The 17,499-nt window shown below is 45.6% G+C and overlaps 1 protein-coding gene across 6 annotated transcripts in view; it reads left to right on the plus strand.

Moving 5' to 3' along the window:
- The window catches only part of LOC115150117 (receptor-type tyrosine-protein phosphatase mu), a 303,522-nt gene that overhangs the window by 269,895 nt on the left and 16,128 nt on the right, over positions 1–17,499 (plus strand). For all 6 annotated transcript variants that reach the window (XM_029693071.1, XM_029693087.1, XM_029693079.1 and 3 more), the window contains 3 exons: positions 1,418–1,534; positions 2,254–2,408; positions 14,544–14,679. In XM_029693071.1, coding sequence (XP_029548931.1) covers positions 1,418–1,534; positions 2,254–2,408; positions 14,544–14,679 — 408 coding nt within the window. The remainder of the gene's footprint in view (positions 1–1,417; positions 1,535–2,253; positions 2,409–14,543; positions 14,680–17,499) is intronic.

The following is a 17,499-nucleotide window of genomic DNA, read 5'->3' on the forward strand; positions in this document are numbered from 1 at the left end:
TGTTATGCTGTATCACTCTCTCCATGATCAACACTGTCACAGAAGACCAAAATAAAAACATTTCCCAGTGCCACCACCATTTAAGAAAACAGATATCCTTATCGCAGTTTAGCAGGTCTTTCTGGTCCTATCCAGAGAAGCAACCAGCGATGATAACTATGGTGGCGCTACCGGGAAGAAATATTCATTAAAACACAATTATATCACCAATTAGAATAATTACAGTATCGGGAGGGAGGGGACAGAGACAGATGAAGAGAAGGAGAAATGCAGAGGATAAGGATGATCCGGGGAGAGAGATGAGGCTGGTGACAGAGGAGAGGACGGAGGGAGGGAGGGAGTGAGTGAGGGAGGGAGAAGGAGAGAGAAGATGAGGCTGGTGACAGAGGAGAGGACGGAGGGAGGGAGGGAGTGAGTGAGGGAGGGAGAAGGAGAGAGAAGATGAGGCTGGTGACAGAGGACGGAGTGAGTGAGTGAGTGAGGGAGGGAGAAGGAGGGATAGTGTCAGAAAAATGAAATAAAAGATCATGACAGTGTATCAATATGAAAAAGAAACAAAGGGTTGAGCTTGTTTTAAATGATCAATGGTGAATGCTGAAGTAACTGTACTACTGTATATAATACAGACAATAAGCCTCTTGCTGTGTAGGATGGGACAGATAAGTGAGGTGGAGCTATCACAGAATCTGCACTATGCGACTTCTAGTGTCCCCTTAGAGTTCACAACCTCTTAATGAAGAATGAGCCCAGTGGTGCAGTATGGGTAATTAGAGCGGGGACATTGAGCACCTGCCCAAACACAGAGGGCTGTCTGCCTGCCGCCATCTGAGACACCGTCAAGATGTCACTCGCTGGGTGCATCTCAAATGGTACACTTTTCCCTTTGTAGTGCACTACTTCTGGCCAGGGCCAAAGTAGTGCACTATACAGAGAATATGGTGCCAAAAGTAGTGCACTATACAGGGAATATGGTGCCAAAAGTAGTGCACTATACAGGGAATAGGGTGCCAAAAGAAGTGCACTATACAGGGAATAGGGTGCCATTTTAGACACACACCACAAGTGGTTGTTCTCTAAAAGCATTGGCACGTCTGTGTTTTGTATTTTCAACGTTAGTCCTCTAGGTTGCCCAGAATTCACTGAGGGCATAATTATGTTCTGAAACTTAAAGAAGAAAGAGTATAAAACCTTTGAGTTGATTCACAACAACACCTTATCAAACAACGTACACAATAGACACCTTCCTTCAGTAGCATGCACACACTCACCCAAGAGCATCTCAGGCATGTTTCCACCTTGAAGGAACAGTTATTTCACCATGGGCGTGTGTGCTGGAGCGCGTGTGTATTGTGGACAGAGGTTGTTGACACGCCTCTACTGCAGTCAGGTCATCCCATCACACCCTGTGTCCCCTCAGGTGAAGTGCTGTAAGTACTGGCCTGACGACACTGAGATCTACAGGGACATGAAGGTGACCCTCATCGAGACACAGCTGCTGTCAGAGTACGTTATCAGGACCTTCGCTGTGGAAAAGGTAGGGACACTCCACTTGATCATGATAGTGGAAGTCAATCATTGTGTTGTATTATAGTGTAGTGTTTAGCATGTATTGTGCCTAGGTTTGACAGATCGTCACATTGTACCGGAGGTGTCTTACTCCTTGCACCCACCTAGGCAACGCCCAGCTACCAACTACTTTACTGAGTGTTCCTAGTGGCGTCCTCCGTAATAGGCCCATCTGTCTTTAAGAATGCCTGTCTGTCTGTAACCATTTTTAGTGTTTATCATCCTACTGTACTCCAGGCTGCTACCAGGCCTTTCCACTTCTATTCCCCTGAGCTGTGAATATTTCCCCTGGGGTGTGTGTGTGTGTGGCGTGCATGCTCAATGCTCTGACGGGTGTCCGCCCTGCCGTCTGTATTCAGCCTGCTCGCTGTGTGTGTGAATCATCACTGTTCTCCAGCTGTTCTTCTCCTGTTTCAATCCCCCCCAGAGATGGGCTTTGTCATCAGTGTCCCTGTCTCCCTGTTTTGCTCAAGGACAAGATCAAAATGCTGCTTAGGAGGAAGGGGGAAAGAAGGAGATAGGAGAGAGATGGGTCTGTTTGGGGAGTGGGTAGACCTCAGCTGCAGTCCTCATTGTTAGCCACCCTCGGTGTGCATGCCTGGTGTGTGTCACAACAAGACCTCTCAACAGTTTGTTACTTGTGAATCCAAATGAAGTATTCAACTGTGTTTTGTCTTGTCTCTCCAGAGGGGAGCCCATGAGATCCGGGAGATCCGTCAGTTCCACTTCACTGGCTGGCCGGACCACGGGGTCCCCTACCACACCACCGGCCTGCTGGGCTTCGTACGCAGGGTGAAGTCCAAGACCCCCGCCAATGCCGGGCCCATGGTGGTCCACTGCAGGTCAGACAAACTCACACACTCACTCTGGTTGGCTGGCTGGTTAACTGGTTGGTTGGCTGGCTGGTTAACGGGTTGGTTGGCTGGCTGGTTAACTGGTTTGGTTGGCTGGCTGGTTAACGGGTTGGTTGGCTGGCTGGTTAACGGGTTGGTTGGCTGGCTGGTTAACTGGTTGGTTGGCTGGCTGGCTGGTTAACTGGTTGGTTGGCTGGCTGGTTAACTGGTTGGTTGGCTGGCTGGTTAACTGGTTGCTTGGCTGGCTGGTTAACTGGTTGGTTGGTTGGCTGGCTGGTTAACTGGTTGGTTGGCTGGCTGGCTGGTTAACTGGTTGGTTGGCTGGCTGGTTAACTGGTTGGTTGGCTGACCGGTTAACGGGTTGGTTGGCTGGCTGGTTAACTGGTTGGTTGGTTGACCGGTTAACGGGTTGGTTGGCTGGCCGGTTAACTGGTTGGTTGGCTGGCTGGTTAACTGGTTGGTTGGCTGGCTGGTTAACTGGTTGGTTGGCTGGCTGGTTAACGGGTTGGTTGGCTGACCGGTTGGCTGGTTAACAGGATGGTTGGCTGCCTGGTTAACTGGTTGGTTGGCTGGCTGGCTGGCTGGCTAACTGGTTGGCTGGTTAACTGGTTGATTGGCTGGCTGGTTAACTGGTTGGTTGGCTGGCTGGCTGCCTGGTTGGCTGCCTGGTTAACTGGTTGGTTGGTTGGCTGGCTGGCTGGCTAACCGGTTGGCTGGTTAACTGGTTGGTTGGCTGCCTGGTTAACTGGTTGGTTGGCTGGCTGGCTAACCGGTAGGCTGGTTAACTGGTTGGTTGGCTGGCTGGTTAACTGGTTGGTTGGCTGGATAGAGCTGTTTCTCTTTGTCTCTTTTGCTCCCCTCTCCATTTGGTTTGACTCAGAAAGACATAGCTAATGGATACTGTCGTGTCTTTGGCTATGCCGGATTAAGTGATATGACATGCTAACTTATAAAATGATTTCTCTGTAATTAATATTACCTGATTAAGCTAATCATGTAAATGTAATTAACTAGAAAGTCGGGGCACCACGGAAGAACGTTTATAGAGCTGTTATCTTCCGAATAAACTCTTAAAATACTTAGTAATATTTTACATCGATAGCAGTCAATATTAACCCTTATCTTATTTTCAGTCTCATAATGAAAGTTGTAAATTCTTGGTTATCTTCACGAACCCTGGCTAACAAGTTGAATCAGCAATACAAAATTGGGTTTAATTATTTATTTACTAAATACCTAACTAATCACACAGAATTACAAATACACAGAATACAATGATGTCATACAGAATTCACCCCTGGTGAACGGAACCTGTATGAAAGCTGGTTACACAAAGGAAAGGGGGTTGGGCTTGAATGAAAGAGCGGGAAGATTTAGGAACACAGAAACAGCAGCTATGCTATCGTAAATACATTATCTTATGCATTCTAAATTACCGCCCATTTGGAAAAGGAAAATGCAATAAATATTTACTCTGAGCTGCGCTTCGGTAGATTGGTCGTAGATGCTGGCCGGGTTGGCCAACAGATCTTCCTGTAGTGGAAGAATGTCAATGGTGGTAAATTGGATACGTGGTGGTATCTTCGTCTGGTTGTTAGACTGGATCCGTCGTCCGTCCTTTCCTAGCCCACGTTAGCAGCGGCTAACTCAGCGGCTAGGAAGTATCACTTCTGTAGTGAATAAGCTCAAAGTTCATACCAGTTCATACCATAGCTCACGCCGAGGTTGGCTTAGTTCTCATGTGTGTCCTTCTAACGTAGAGGCTGCAGACCTCCCGTACTGGAACTGGTGAATGTCTTTTCGTCAAAGGCTTATATTGTGGAGAGGGGGGATGGAGGTGTTTCATCGTTTATAACCCCTGTCTCTTCACAGGGTTGGACCACTGATCGAGCAGGGCACTTTCCTTATGAAAACCCAATTCTCTCATTTGGAAGCTAAAATTACATTTAATCTCCTAACAAACAATTTCAATATCAAACATTTCAATTGCATAACAATTCCATGTGACTCTGATAACTAGAGGGTGTATACTTTCTCAGGTACAGTTTATGTCGTCCTGTCATCAATCATAATGTCCCAGATAACAACGAACCTGACATACATACTCATTACGTTATCAAGCATATTTCCAACTGGTTTTATTATGTAAATATGGTTCCTTTCCCCATTTGTTTGATGTTCCCAGACTCTCTATATTTAACAGGACAGCAGTCCTTCAGTAGGGTCAGTAAGAGAGGGGAAGGGAGAAAGGTATTTATGGGGGGGTCATAAACCTTACCCACAGGCCAACGTCATGACAGTCACCCCATGTTGGGTTCAATCTTGCGATTAAACTGCATGTTATAAACCAACATAAAAATGAACGTGGGTTGTCCTGGTTGTGGATCATCGTTGTGGTCCCCATCTGGCGGTCGACCCGGGTAGGTTGTCTGCAAATGAAGAAGTCCGCTCCAAGGCTGGGCAGCAGATGTCCAGTTGGTGGTTGCTATTGCAGTCCCCCCTCTGGTGGTCGACCCGGGTAGGGTCTCTGCAAATGAAGAAGTCCGTTCCATGGCTCGGCAGCGGATGTCCGGATTGGGATCGCCGTTCCGGACCCGTCGTCTGGTCGTCCAGACTGGAATATCTGGGCAGTAACTTAGGCAGATGTTAACAACGCACACACACTCATGAAATATATCATTACATTTCCTCCCAAATGAGCGGCGTTGTGGCACTAACTGATGGTTGTATGGGGGAGTTGTTTATGACTTTATCACTTTCTATGTGCCGAAGAAAATGAACAAAATGAATGAAAGCATAAACAAAACAAAATATAGTTATGCCACCTTAATCATCTAATTGGACTGTATTCTATCTACGTCCATGGTCTTGGCAAAATGACCCTATCATGGCATTGTCTAATGACATATTTAGGGCTTTCCTAATTTGCTGGGTGGCGCTTAGGGTACTATCCTAAGTTGACAACTATATGATAAGTCTACAGCTGTAAGGCACTAGTTTTGGGCAGTCTACAGGATGACCTATGGACTTCTGGTTAGAAAACTGGTGAGTGCTGTAGAGTCAAAGGCCTAGAAGTAAATATTCAACTTTACTAAGGCTGATATTTTGCTTGGACCCTTAACTGATCCTAGCATAAATCCTAATTGGATGTTCCGTTGTGCATGTGCATTTATGCTTACACAATCGCGCATGTCAAGGGAAGATAACCAAGTATCCTGGCAGATTACAACTTGTTCAGAATGAGTCTCACTTAGTCAGGTAATTTTCAGGTCAATGCCTGGAGGTCAGTCAGAATTGGTGTCAAGGGAGTCTGTAGTAGTTTTTCTACAAGTCACTGTGTCTTCCACTATTGTAGTGGCGGTAGGTATGAAGTCTATTTCATAGCTATGTTATCCACGGAGGAGCTAACCTCACGACGGAAGTACTCTAAGTATTAGACCAGTCGTACGTGGTGTGATCATGGTTCATGACTTCTAATAACTTTTCTCCTGAACGGAGGGTTCTATTTATTAGTGGCATGTGTTAACCATTGGAAGAGTGCACTGGAGATTCCCTTCCCCGTGTTGCACTCTGAGTGACTCCTATGTTGCTATTATCAATAGCAATTTAACTTGTGAGGTTACTAATCCTCTTACTGAGTGTTGCTGGACTGACTGTGGTATTGGCACTGGTATTCAAGGGGTCCAGTTGTCCTACCGATTTATTCTGAAATATTATCTACCGGAACACATGATTGGAGCATATTACTAGTTGTATTGTAGTTGAACCTACACATGGCAAGGAATGATTATTGTTGCCATTTGTTTTGGAGGTGGACAAGTCCATTGGACTTCCTTTACGACCAGTGTGGTACACCTCAGAACTATCTTGGATGTGTTCTAAGATAATCCCCGTCTAGGGGCCTGTCTGTTCCTCACTGTTCTCATAGGGGAGTTTACAACTAGATTTGATTTATGCTCTGGCGGCCTCGTACGGTGTTGTCCGTAGTCTTGACCCCCCCACCGGCCTCGATAAGGCTCATCATGGGTCTGGGCTACTATTCCCCCCCTTTGTGTCTCGGGACCCCCCCACCAGCGGGTGGTGTTGGTGTCCGAGGCGCAAACGAAAAGGTCGGACCCTATGTACGAGTTGTCAGTGGCCGCGTTATTATGAGAATGGCTGTAACCTTTCAACCGAATCTCCTGGTGTTTGTGCTTCAACACCCTCAGTGGCTGTCGAGGTCTGTCAGTCACCACCGCGTCCGCGTGTGGCAACCTCTTCAGTACCTGCAAACTGAGACGAGGAGATCGGTCTGTGATATCGCAAAGTGTTTCACCAGTGGGAGTCATTGGGTCAGTTGCTGGACTGACGCCATTAGTGTCATTGTAAGGGGTGACAGTCCCCAACAAAGCAGAAGGTGTATCATCGGAAGCAGAGTGTACTCTGCGCATCAATGTTTTTCTTGCTGAGACGGCCGCAGTGCTTGCGTAAGTGTCCGAAGAGCAAGAGAAGTTCATCTCAACTACCGTATTGCACGACTGCAAGGAGGAGGGAAGTTGCTCATTCACAGAGACAGCTGGCTCGAAATCATGAAAAGAATGGTCAATCAGATTGGCTGATGGAATGTGTCGAGATATCGTAATATCTCCTTGGATCGGATTCTGCACCAAGAGGTTTCTAAACGTCTTTTTCCCAAGGGGTGCTTTCGACAGATACTCCTCGTGAATGACTGCGTTGCAGCTAGCGTTAGGGGAAGACAGTGTGGTCAGTGGAGAAGGCACTGTGGCCTGTGACCATACCTGGTTGGTTTTCCAATCCATCAATGGGAGTAATCGATCCATCAAGTCTGCTCCAAGTAGCAGGGGTACTGTTTCGAGGCTGGTAACATACACAGGATGAACGAGCGATACGTCCTGGAAGTGTAGTTTCAGCATGACTCTCAATGTGAGAGGCAAGGTAGTCTGAGTGACCCCTCGAAGTGTAGTGTCGCATCGTTCCACTTTTAACCAACATTTAGTGAGCTTCAAAGCCCTTTTGAGATCATCAAACAATGTTTGAGAGATGAGTGATATTGTCGCACCCGAATCAATTAGCGCATGACGAGCTAAGCAGTCCTCCAGGACTGTTTCCAGGTATGGCCGTTTAGATTCGTGGTTAGTGGACATATTCCCCACAAAGTGGAGTGGTCGTTCGCAACGACGTGATGTGCCATGTCTGTTCCAGATGGAAGCAGATTGACTTTTCCGATTTTGAGTGGGCTTGGCTTTAACGAAGCGTTTGACCTTTTTCTTCGCAACTTTTGTATCAGAGTCTATAGACAAAGCCCAGGGGCTTGTTTCTTGATCAAGCGGGCCCTGGATAGGGTCTTGAATGAGAGCGGGAGAAATTTGAACTTTAACGTCCTTGCTATGGGTGTTAACTCCTGCGGACCTGGTGTCCGGTAATTCCCCGTCTAGTCCTTGTGACTTATCTTTTACCCTTTTCTCAAATTGTTCTAACTTTAGTTCTTCACGTAGTGGAACTTCTGGAGAACATTGGTCTATGTTTTGATCGTCCTTCAACCCTTTGTTACCCTTGTGTTCTGACACTTTGTGTGGGTTGGGTGCAGGAACGTAGCGAACGGGTCGATTGTAGCGGTAGTCGTTTTGAAGGTGACGTACTTTACAGTTATTTCGACTGCGGCGGTTATTGGAATCATGGTTTCGTGGTAGAAACTGTTGTTGTGCGTCATCTCTCGACGCTCCAATACCTGATAATGCACCCTCTAACTGGAGTGAGTGCTCCTGGTCAAACTTCAAAACCGAGTGGTCAGGGCTCTTAGTGTTGCGAGCTTTTGATGCCTCAAAAGCTGTGCTTGCAAGCTCTCTGAGTTGTAAGATAGGCAAGCCAACGTGGGCTGCAGGGCCCAAGTAGGTAATGAAGGTGGGATACATGTTCGACAGAAACATTTGTTTGAATGGTAACAGCTCTTCCATTCCTGTTTCCGTGAGTAGGCCAAAGTAAGCTGAACGAAGCCTATGATAGAAAGCTTGTGGGTGTTCGTTCCGAGCTTGTTTGACCGTGTTAGCCAGTGAGCTATCGTGTTTGCGAGTCGCAGAACCACTGAATTGTAATTTCAAAGCTGTGGCAAGTTTAGCGTAGTCATTTAGCACGTGTTGCTGTTGTAGGCGAATGAACCTCGTCACGTGTCTATTCGACGTTCGCTTCAACAGGTAAACCCTGTCAGAACCCGTAGCGTTCGGGTAGCCACCCAACGCGTCCTCTGTCAGCTAGGAACGTCTCAGTATCGTTTGGCTGACCTGGAACGGGGTCAAAGGTGGGGAAATTCTTGACGAGTTTGTCAAGGTATTCCGCGCCAAGCGGGCGGAGAGGATTGGCTTCATCCTGTGGAGAAATTGGGGCCGACAGGCCAAGAGGAGAAGCCAAGCTTTGGCTTTGTTGGCCAAGAGGCTCCATATTACTCAGTGCCGAATGGCCAAGAGGAGAAGACTGAGGGACACATGATGGAGGCAATGTCTGAAACCTATCGTCTTCACTCCTTTGAGTACTGGACTCCGGTTGCTTGGATGGATAGTCATGCTGTAGAGCGTGACCATTCTGGACTTCCTCCAGATGGTACCTAAGGGTGGTCTTCTGCTGCATTGCAGAGTCCACTTGAGCGCTTAGAGTACCACTTTTGGACACGTGAGTGTCACACCTGCTCCTTTCGGTCTCAAACTTATCTGTCATGGTTTGCAGATAGAGGTCTCGAGTACGGAGCGAGAGATTCAGTGATGAGATTTCCTCTGCTTGCTTAGAAATCAATATGTCCATCCTCATCACCTGAGTTCTCTCATCATTCATTTGGTCAGCAACTTCAATAAGTTCTGCTGATTTATCATCCAACTTTGTCATTGTGTTCATTAACTGATCGTCTTTGGTCTGCAGCGCTTTGAGGAGTACCGTGTTATTTTGAGTAACATTCAACAAAACAGCATGCATGTTGTCAAGTTGAGCGCTCCTGTTTGTAGATAACTCTTCAGATTTATCTAGTTTGGCGTGGACATCATCGTATTTAGTTTTGGCTAAATCGAGTTGTTCCTGCAGCATATGATTTTGTTGGAGAGTTTGTGCTCGTTCATCGTCATAAGTATTTGCAATTACTTTTAATTCTTCCGATTTCAAATGCTGTTCCTCAACTAGCAGAATGTTTTCATTTCCTGCTTTTGTCAATAGTTGCTCAGTTCTCTCCACCTTTGCCCTCATGTTAGCCATGTCTTGCACGTGCTTCAGCTGTGCACTGTGGTATTGGATCGATGCCAACCTTTGATGGCGATACATAAGTGCTAAAGTGGAGAGAACCGTCACAAAGCCTGTGTTTGATGGTTGATTTTGGAGAGCGTTCGCAATTTCGGCTGTGTTTTTGCTAATGTCATAATTAGGGTTGGTATCCCTGCTGAGTTCAGAGATCGATCCTTTTATGGGTTGAGGTTCACTAATTAGCGGAGGAGTGGTGACCACCTCCTTTGGTAGCTTGCACATTATTAGAAAAATTTTGAGGAAAAATGTTCCTATTTTTTTTCAATGTTTGGGTTTGGAATTCATTGGAAGCTGCAAAGACAAGTTTAATCTATTTATAGATGTTGACGAACCATCAGTACTGTACCAGTAATGTGGAAGTTGGATGTGAATGAATTTGCAAAAGCAAATTGAATGAATTAATCAATGCCAATGATTAATCCTACCTGGGTAGGCTATCTGGGTATTAAACTTGAATTAACCTTAGAGGTTGCTTCATCCAGGTTAATATGAGAAGTTTTAAAAGTGTCTCATTTGATTGGAAGAACATTAAGGTATGTTCAACAATTTAACTTATTAAATTGAATGAGATGATAATCCATACAATCTCCATTGATTGGATATCATAAGTGTAAACAGTATTTCAAATGTTGGGAACACCCCCACTATGGTACACTTCTTCCTTGGGCTGAAGCCACATGGGATTCCCGCTGGGGCGGGACTTCTGTCAGTACTGGATTACTGAATGGGTTTTGCAAAAACCAAATTTTACTGATTTGATCAATTTTAATGATAAATCAAACCTGTATAGGCTATTTGGGATTTAAACTTTAATTAACCTGAGAGGTTTATTCATCTAGGTTAATGTGGAAAAAGATTACAATGTCTCATTTAGAAAACTTTTTTTTTAAAAGATCCACTTGAGAATGTAAATCTGGCAATTTCACTTAGTTCAATTGAATAAGACATCAATATCCGTCTGGATATCATGAGTAACGACTTGAGTGTCACCTGACTAATTATTTGAAGGAAAGTACTGGTGACTCTCATAGGGGAGTCTGCTGGCACACACTGAAATCAAACAGAAGTACCCAGGGCAGGACTTTCGTTCCGCAAGTCGGATGAATTACAATGTGGCACAAACAAAATGGCTGTTTTCCCTTTTGTTAGCTTAGCATCTCAAGCAAGCTAATGCTACTTGATGCCTGAAAAATGCTCACATAGGATTCCCTTGGCAAGGGAAAGGTTTTACTTATAACGTATTATGTTCAAACCCTTTTCGGCGATATTTGACAATGTTTTAACCGGAACTCGCGGTAAACAACAAAATGCACCGTGGTCTACTCGCATCGAAACGCGAGAGACAGACATACGCTGGTCAAGCTAATCTCTCCTAAATTTCAACCGGCTGGCTCTTTGTCCTCGCTCGAGAAATTAATAATGACCTAGCCAACACGCGTCTGAAACGCGCGAGGCAGAAATAGCCCTGCGTTTGGCCAAACGCGCTATTTCTCAGATAGCTTTATCAGCCCTCCTACAGAACTGTATAGGGTATGCTACCCACTGACTACCTCAGAGCACAACACGGAGGCGATTCTCCAGAGCACACACGCACCAATAATTCCGGTCTACAATTCCCATTATGTATATAATCAACTTGGTATATTATGTAATCTGCTTTTCAATTTTATATAGGCTGAATCAAAATGAAAGCTTCATCCTATTTTAGATTCCTCGCACGGGGGCTCCATATGTTATCAAAATTACCCAAACGTGCGGCCTAGTTTTAGAGTCCTCACAGGGGGCACCATATGTCGTGTCTTTGGCTATGCCGGATTAAGTGATATGACATGCTAACTTATAAAATGATTTCTCTGTAATTAATATTACCTGATTAAGCTAATCATGTAAATGTAATTAACTAGAAAGTCGGGGCACCACGGAAGAACGTTTATAGAGCTGTTATCTTCCGAATAAACTCTTAAAATACTTAGTAATATTTTACATCGATAGCAGTCAATATTAACCCTTATCTTATTTTCAGTCTCATAATGAAAGTTGTAAATTCTTGGTTATCTTCACGAACCCTGGCTAACAAGTTGAATCAGCAATACAAAATTGGGTTTAATTATTTATTTACTAAATACCTAACTAATCACACAGAATTACAAATACACAGAATACAATGATGTCATACAGAATTCACCCCTGGTGAACGGAACCTGTATGAAAGCTGGTTACACAAAGGAAAGGGGGTTGGGCTTGAATGAAAGAGCGGGAAGATTTAGGAACACAGAATCAGCAGCTATCGTAAATACATTATCTTATGCATTCTAAATTACCGCCCATTTGGAAAAGGAAAATGCAATAAATATTTACTCTGAGCTGCGCTTCGGTAGATTGGTCGTAGATGCTGGCCGGGTTGGCCAACAGATCTTCCTGTAGTGGAAGAATGTCAATGGTGGTAAATTGGATACGTGGTGGTATCTTCGTCTGGTTGTTAGACTGGATTCGTCGTCCGTCCTTTCCTAGCCCACGTTAGCAGCGGCTAACTCAGCGGCTAGGAAGTATCACTTCTGTAGTGAATAAGCTCAAAGTTCATACCAGTTCATACCATAGCTCACGCCGAGGTTGGCTTAGTTCTCATGTGTGTCCTTCTAACGTAGAGGCTGCAGACCTCCCGTACTGGAACTGGTGAATGTCTTTTCGTCAAAGGCTTATATAGTGGAGAGGGGGGTAGGAGGTGTTTCATCGTTTATAACCCCTGTCTCTTCACAGGGTTGGACCACTGATCGAGCAGGGCACTTTCCTTATGAAAACCCAATTCTCTCATTTGGAAGCTAAAATTACATTTAACCTCTTACATCTAGGGGGCAGTAATTTCACGGCTGGATAAAAAACGTACCCGATTTAATCTGATTATTAGTCCTGCCCAGAAACTGGAATATGCATATAATTATTAGCTTTGGAGAGAAAACACTCCAAAGTTTCTGAAACTGTTTGAATGGTGTCTGTGAGTATAACAGAACTCCTATGGCAGGCAAAAACCTGAGATGCTTCTGTTCAGGAAGTACCCTGTCTGAACATTTCTTGCCCTTCTTGATTATCTCTATCGTTTACAAAGGATCTCTGCTCTTACGTGACACTTCTCACGTCAACAATGGAGTCTCACAGCCCGGGAAAAACAGGAATGATGTAATTCAAAGCCCTGGCTGAAGCACACGAGAGCAAAAGCTGAGTGGTCAGTCAATGGACTAAGCCTTAGGCGCGTGACACGCCCCGCCCCCGGCTTTCGGTTTTTTCCTCAGTTTACAGACAGGCAGATTCCCGGTCGGAATATTATCGCTTCTCTACGAGATAAATTGCATAAATATTGGTTTTAAACAGCGGTTGACATGCTTCGAAGTACGGTAATGGAATATTTAGAAATTTTTTGTCATATTTTGCGTCATGCTCGTGGCCGAGATTTAGCGTTGGGATAGTGTCTAGAACGCACGAACAAAACGTCGCTGTTTGGATATAACGATGGATTATTTGGGACCAAACCTACATTTGTTATTGAAGTAGAAGTCCTGGCAGTGTATTCTGATGAAGAACAAGCAAGGTAAGAACATTTTTCTTATAGGAAATGTGATTTTGGTGAAGGCTAAACTTGCAGGGTGTCTAAATAGCTAGCCCTGTAACGCCGGGCTATGTACTTACATTATTGCAAAATGTGCTTCATCCGAAAAGCTATTTTAAAATCGGACATATCGAGTGCATAGAGGAGTTCTGTATCTATAATTCTTAAAATAATTGTTATGCTTTTTGTGAACGTTTATCGTGAGTAATTTAGTAAAATCACCGGAAGTGTTCGGTGGGAATGCTAGTTCTGAACGTCACATGCTAATGTAAAAAGCTGGTTTTTGATATAAATATGAACTTGATTGAACAGACATGCATGTATTGTATAACACAATGTCCTAGGTGTGTCATCTGATGAAGATCATCAAAGGTTAGTGCTGCATTTAGATATGGTTTGGGTTTATGTGACATGATATGCTAGCTTGAAAAATGGCTGTGTGATTATTCCTGGCTGGGTACTCTGCTGACATAATCTAATGTTTTGCTTTCGCTGTAAAGCCTTTTTGAAATCGGACAGTTTGGTTAGATAAAGGAGAGTCTTGTCTTTAAATAGCTGTAACATAGTCATATGTTTGAAAAGTGTAAGTTTTCGGATTTAGAGGAGTTTGAATTTCGCGCCCCGCCCATCATTGGATATTGGAGCAGACGTTCCGCTAGCGGAACGTGTAGATGTAAGAGGTTAATCTCCTAACAAACAATTTCAGTATCAAACATTTCAATTGCATAACAATTCCATGTGACTCTGATAACTAGAGGGTGTATACTTTCTCAGGTACAGTTTATGTCGTCCTGTCATCAATCATAATGTCCCAGATAACAACGAACCTGACATACATACTCATTACGTTATCAAGCATATTTCCAACTGGTTTTATTATGTAAATTTGGTTCCTTTCCCCATTTGTTTGATGTTCCCAGACTCTCTATATTTAACAGGACAGCAGTCCTTCAGTAGGGTCAGTAAGAGAGGGGAAGGGAGAAAGGTATTTATGAGGGGGGTCATAAACCTTACCCACAGGCCAACGTCATGACAATACTAATACAAAGTCAACAGCCACACTAAATAAAGTAGAGCTGCTATTGTCCGTCACACCCGTAACTGTTTAGACTCTCATGCATGTCTTGCCCTGATGTTTTCCATACAAATAGTCCCAGATATTTTGGCAACCAGGGCTTTGCTATAAAGAGTGTTCCCACATGTGCTTTGGTTCTCACGCTGTTGGGCTGTCTCTGTGTTCTCAGTGCAGGGGCGGGCAGGACCGGCTGTTTCATCGTGATTGACATCATGCTCGACATGGCGGAGAGAGAGGGTGTGGTCGACATCTACAACTGTGTGAGAGAGCTGCGCTCACGAAGGGTTAACATGGTCCAGACAGAGGTAAGAATGACATTGTCCTTGCTTGAACCCAAACACACAGGACCAAAATGGAAGCAAGTCTTTTTACTTTTTTGTGTATATAATCCTCGGTAGTATTGGTATACGTTTGTTTCCTGGTGTAGCGTTTTGATGTATTTTAAATTGGTTAAGCTTTAGATGTGGTTTAGCAAATGGCTTGACCCAAATACGCTACTTTTTGTCTTGATATATTTAGAACTAGCTTATTACTAGCCACCCATTCTAAAAGTGACTCTTTATGTGTTGCAGTGCTTTCACTTGCTGATGTGTATAACGTTGAGTCATCAGTGTACATATAGACACTCAGGCTTTACTCAATGCTGCTGGTAGACATTAGTAAAAATCTAAATGTATGCAAGTCAGAATTTGTTTTTCATTGTTTGATTTAATTTCCATGGCATTATATTCATATATATAAACTATAAAATGTATAGCTGCAAAGCTACTACAAGAGTTTTCTTGGAGGACATACAGAATGGTAGAAATGACTTCTCCCCAGTACACAAAAGCCCAGTTCGTGTCTTGCCATAATAGTTCACTGTATTTTGATGACAACCGTATGGCCTGCAAATCCCTTTCACCTTCAACTCCACATCCAATGACAAGAGGGTGACGTCACAGTCGCCTAACCTGGAAACACTGACCCTCCACTCCCAAGTTGAGACGTTTCTGAAATGTCATATCATAAATGATTTACGTCAAGCCTGGGGCCTTTTTCCCTGAGAAGACGAGCAGGAGAAGGAGACAGGGAAAGAGTGAGTGAGTGGTAGTATTGACAGAGGAGAGGTCAATGGGAGTGGTCACTGTGGAGGCGATACAAACTGTGTCCCAAATGACACCCTATGGGCTTTGGGCAGAAGTAGTGCACTACTTAGAGAATACAGTGCCTTTTGGGATGCACAGTCTTAGGAAACAACGAGAGAGAGAGAGAGAGAGCGAGAGAGAGAGAGAGAGAGAGAGCGAGAGAGAGAGAGAGACAGGGTGTGTGAGAGAGAGAGAGAGAGACAGGGTGTGAGAGAGAGAGAGAGAGACAGGTGTGTGAGAGAGAGAGAGACAGGTGTGTGAGAGAGAGAGACAGGGTGTGAGAGAGAGAGACAGGGTGTGAGAGAGAGAGACAGGGTGTGAGAGAGAGAGAGACAGGGTGTGAGAGAGAGAGAGACAGGGTGTGAGAGAGAGAGAGACAGGGTGTGAGAGAGAGAGAGACAGGGTGTGAGAGAGAGAGAGAGAGTGTGAGAGAGAGAGAGACAGGGTGTGAGAGAGAGAGAGACAGGGTGTGAGAGAGAGAGAGACAGGGTGTGAGAGAGAGAGAGACAGGGTGTGAGAGAGAGAGAGACAGGGTGAGAGAGAGAGAGACAGGGTGTGAGAGAGAGAGACGGGTGTGAGAGAGAGAGACGGGTGAGAGAGAGAGAGACGGGTGAGAGAGAGAGAGAGACAGGGTGGGGAGAGAGAGACAGGGTGTGAGAGAGAGAGAGACAGGGTGTGAGAGAGAGAGAGACAGGGTGTGAGAGAGAGAGAGACAGGGGTGAGAGAGAGAGAGACAGGGTGTGTGAGAGAGAGAGAGAGACAGGGTGTGAGAGAGAGAGAGACAGGGTGAGAGAGAGAGAGAGACAGGGTGTGAGAGAGAGAGAGACAGGGTGTGAGAGAGAGAGACAGGGTGTGAGAGAGAGAGACAGGGTGTGAGAGAGAGAGACGGGGTGTGAGAGAGAGAGAGACAGGGTGAGAGAGAGAGAGAGAGAGGGGGGTGAGAGAGAGAGAGAGGGGTGTGAGAGAGAGAGAGAGACGGCGGGGGAGAGAGAGAGAGCGGGGGAGAGAGAGAGAGAGAGACGGGGTGAGAGAGAGAGAGACGGGTGAGAGAGAGAGAGAGCGGGGTGAGAGAGAGAGAGAGAGAGAGACAGGGGTGAGAGAGAGAGAGAGAGAGAGAGAGACAGGGTGTGTGAGAGAGAGAGAGACAGGGTGAGAGAGAGAGAGAGAGACAGGGTGTGAGAGAGAGAGAGAGAGAGGACAGGGTGAGCGTGTGTGAGAGAGAGAGAGAGAGACAGGGGTGAGCGTGTGTGAGAGAGAGAGGGGGAGAGGGTGAGAGAGAGAGAGAGAGAGAGGGTGGGTGGGAGAGAGAGAGACAGGGTGTGAGAGAGAGAGAGACAGGGTGTGAGAGAGAGAGACAGGGTGTGTGAGAGAGAGAGAGACAGGGTGTGTGAGAGAGAGAGAGACAGGGTGTGTGAGAGAGAGAGAGAGACAGGGTGTGTGAGAGAGAGAGAGAGACAGGGTGTGAGAGAGAGAGAGAGACACAGGGTGTGAGAGAGAGAGAGAGAGAGACACAGGGTAGAGAGAGAGAGAGAGAGAGAGAGAGAGAGAGAGACAGGGTGTGAGAGGGAGACAGGGTGTGAGAGAGAGAGACAGGTGTGTGAGAGAGAGAGACAGGGTGTGTGAGAGAGAGAGAGAGAGAGACAGGGTGTTAGAGAGAGAGAGACAGGGTGTTAGAGAGAGAGAGACAGGGTGTGAGAGAGAGAGAGACAGGGTGTGAGAGAGAGAGAGACAGGGTGTGTGAGAGAGAGAGAGACAGGGTGTGAGAGAGAGAGAGACAGGGTGTGAGAGAGAGACAGGGTGTGAGAGAGAGAGAGAGACAGGGTGTGTGAGAGAGAGACAGGGTGTGTGAGAGAGAGAGAGAGAGGGTGTGTGAGAGAGAGAGAGAGGGTGTGTGAGAGAGAGAGAGAGAGGGTATGAGAGAGAGAGACAGGGTGTGAGAGAGAGAGAGGGGGTGTGAGAGAGAGAGAGGGGGTGTGAGAGAGAGAGGGGGTGTGTGAG

This window comes from Salmo trutta, chromosome 2 (assembly GCF_901001165.1).
Source record: "Salmo trutta chromosome 2, fSalTru1.1, whole genome shotgun sequence".
Classification (NCBI taxonomy): domain Eukaryota; kingdom Metazoa; phylum Chordata; class Actinopteri; order Salmoniformes; family Salmonidae; genus Salmo; species Salmo trutta.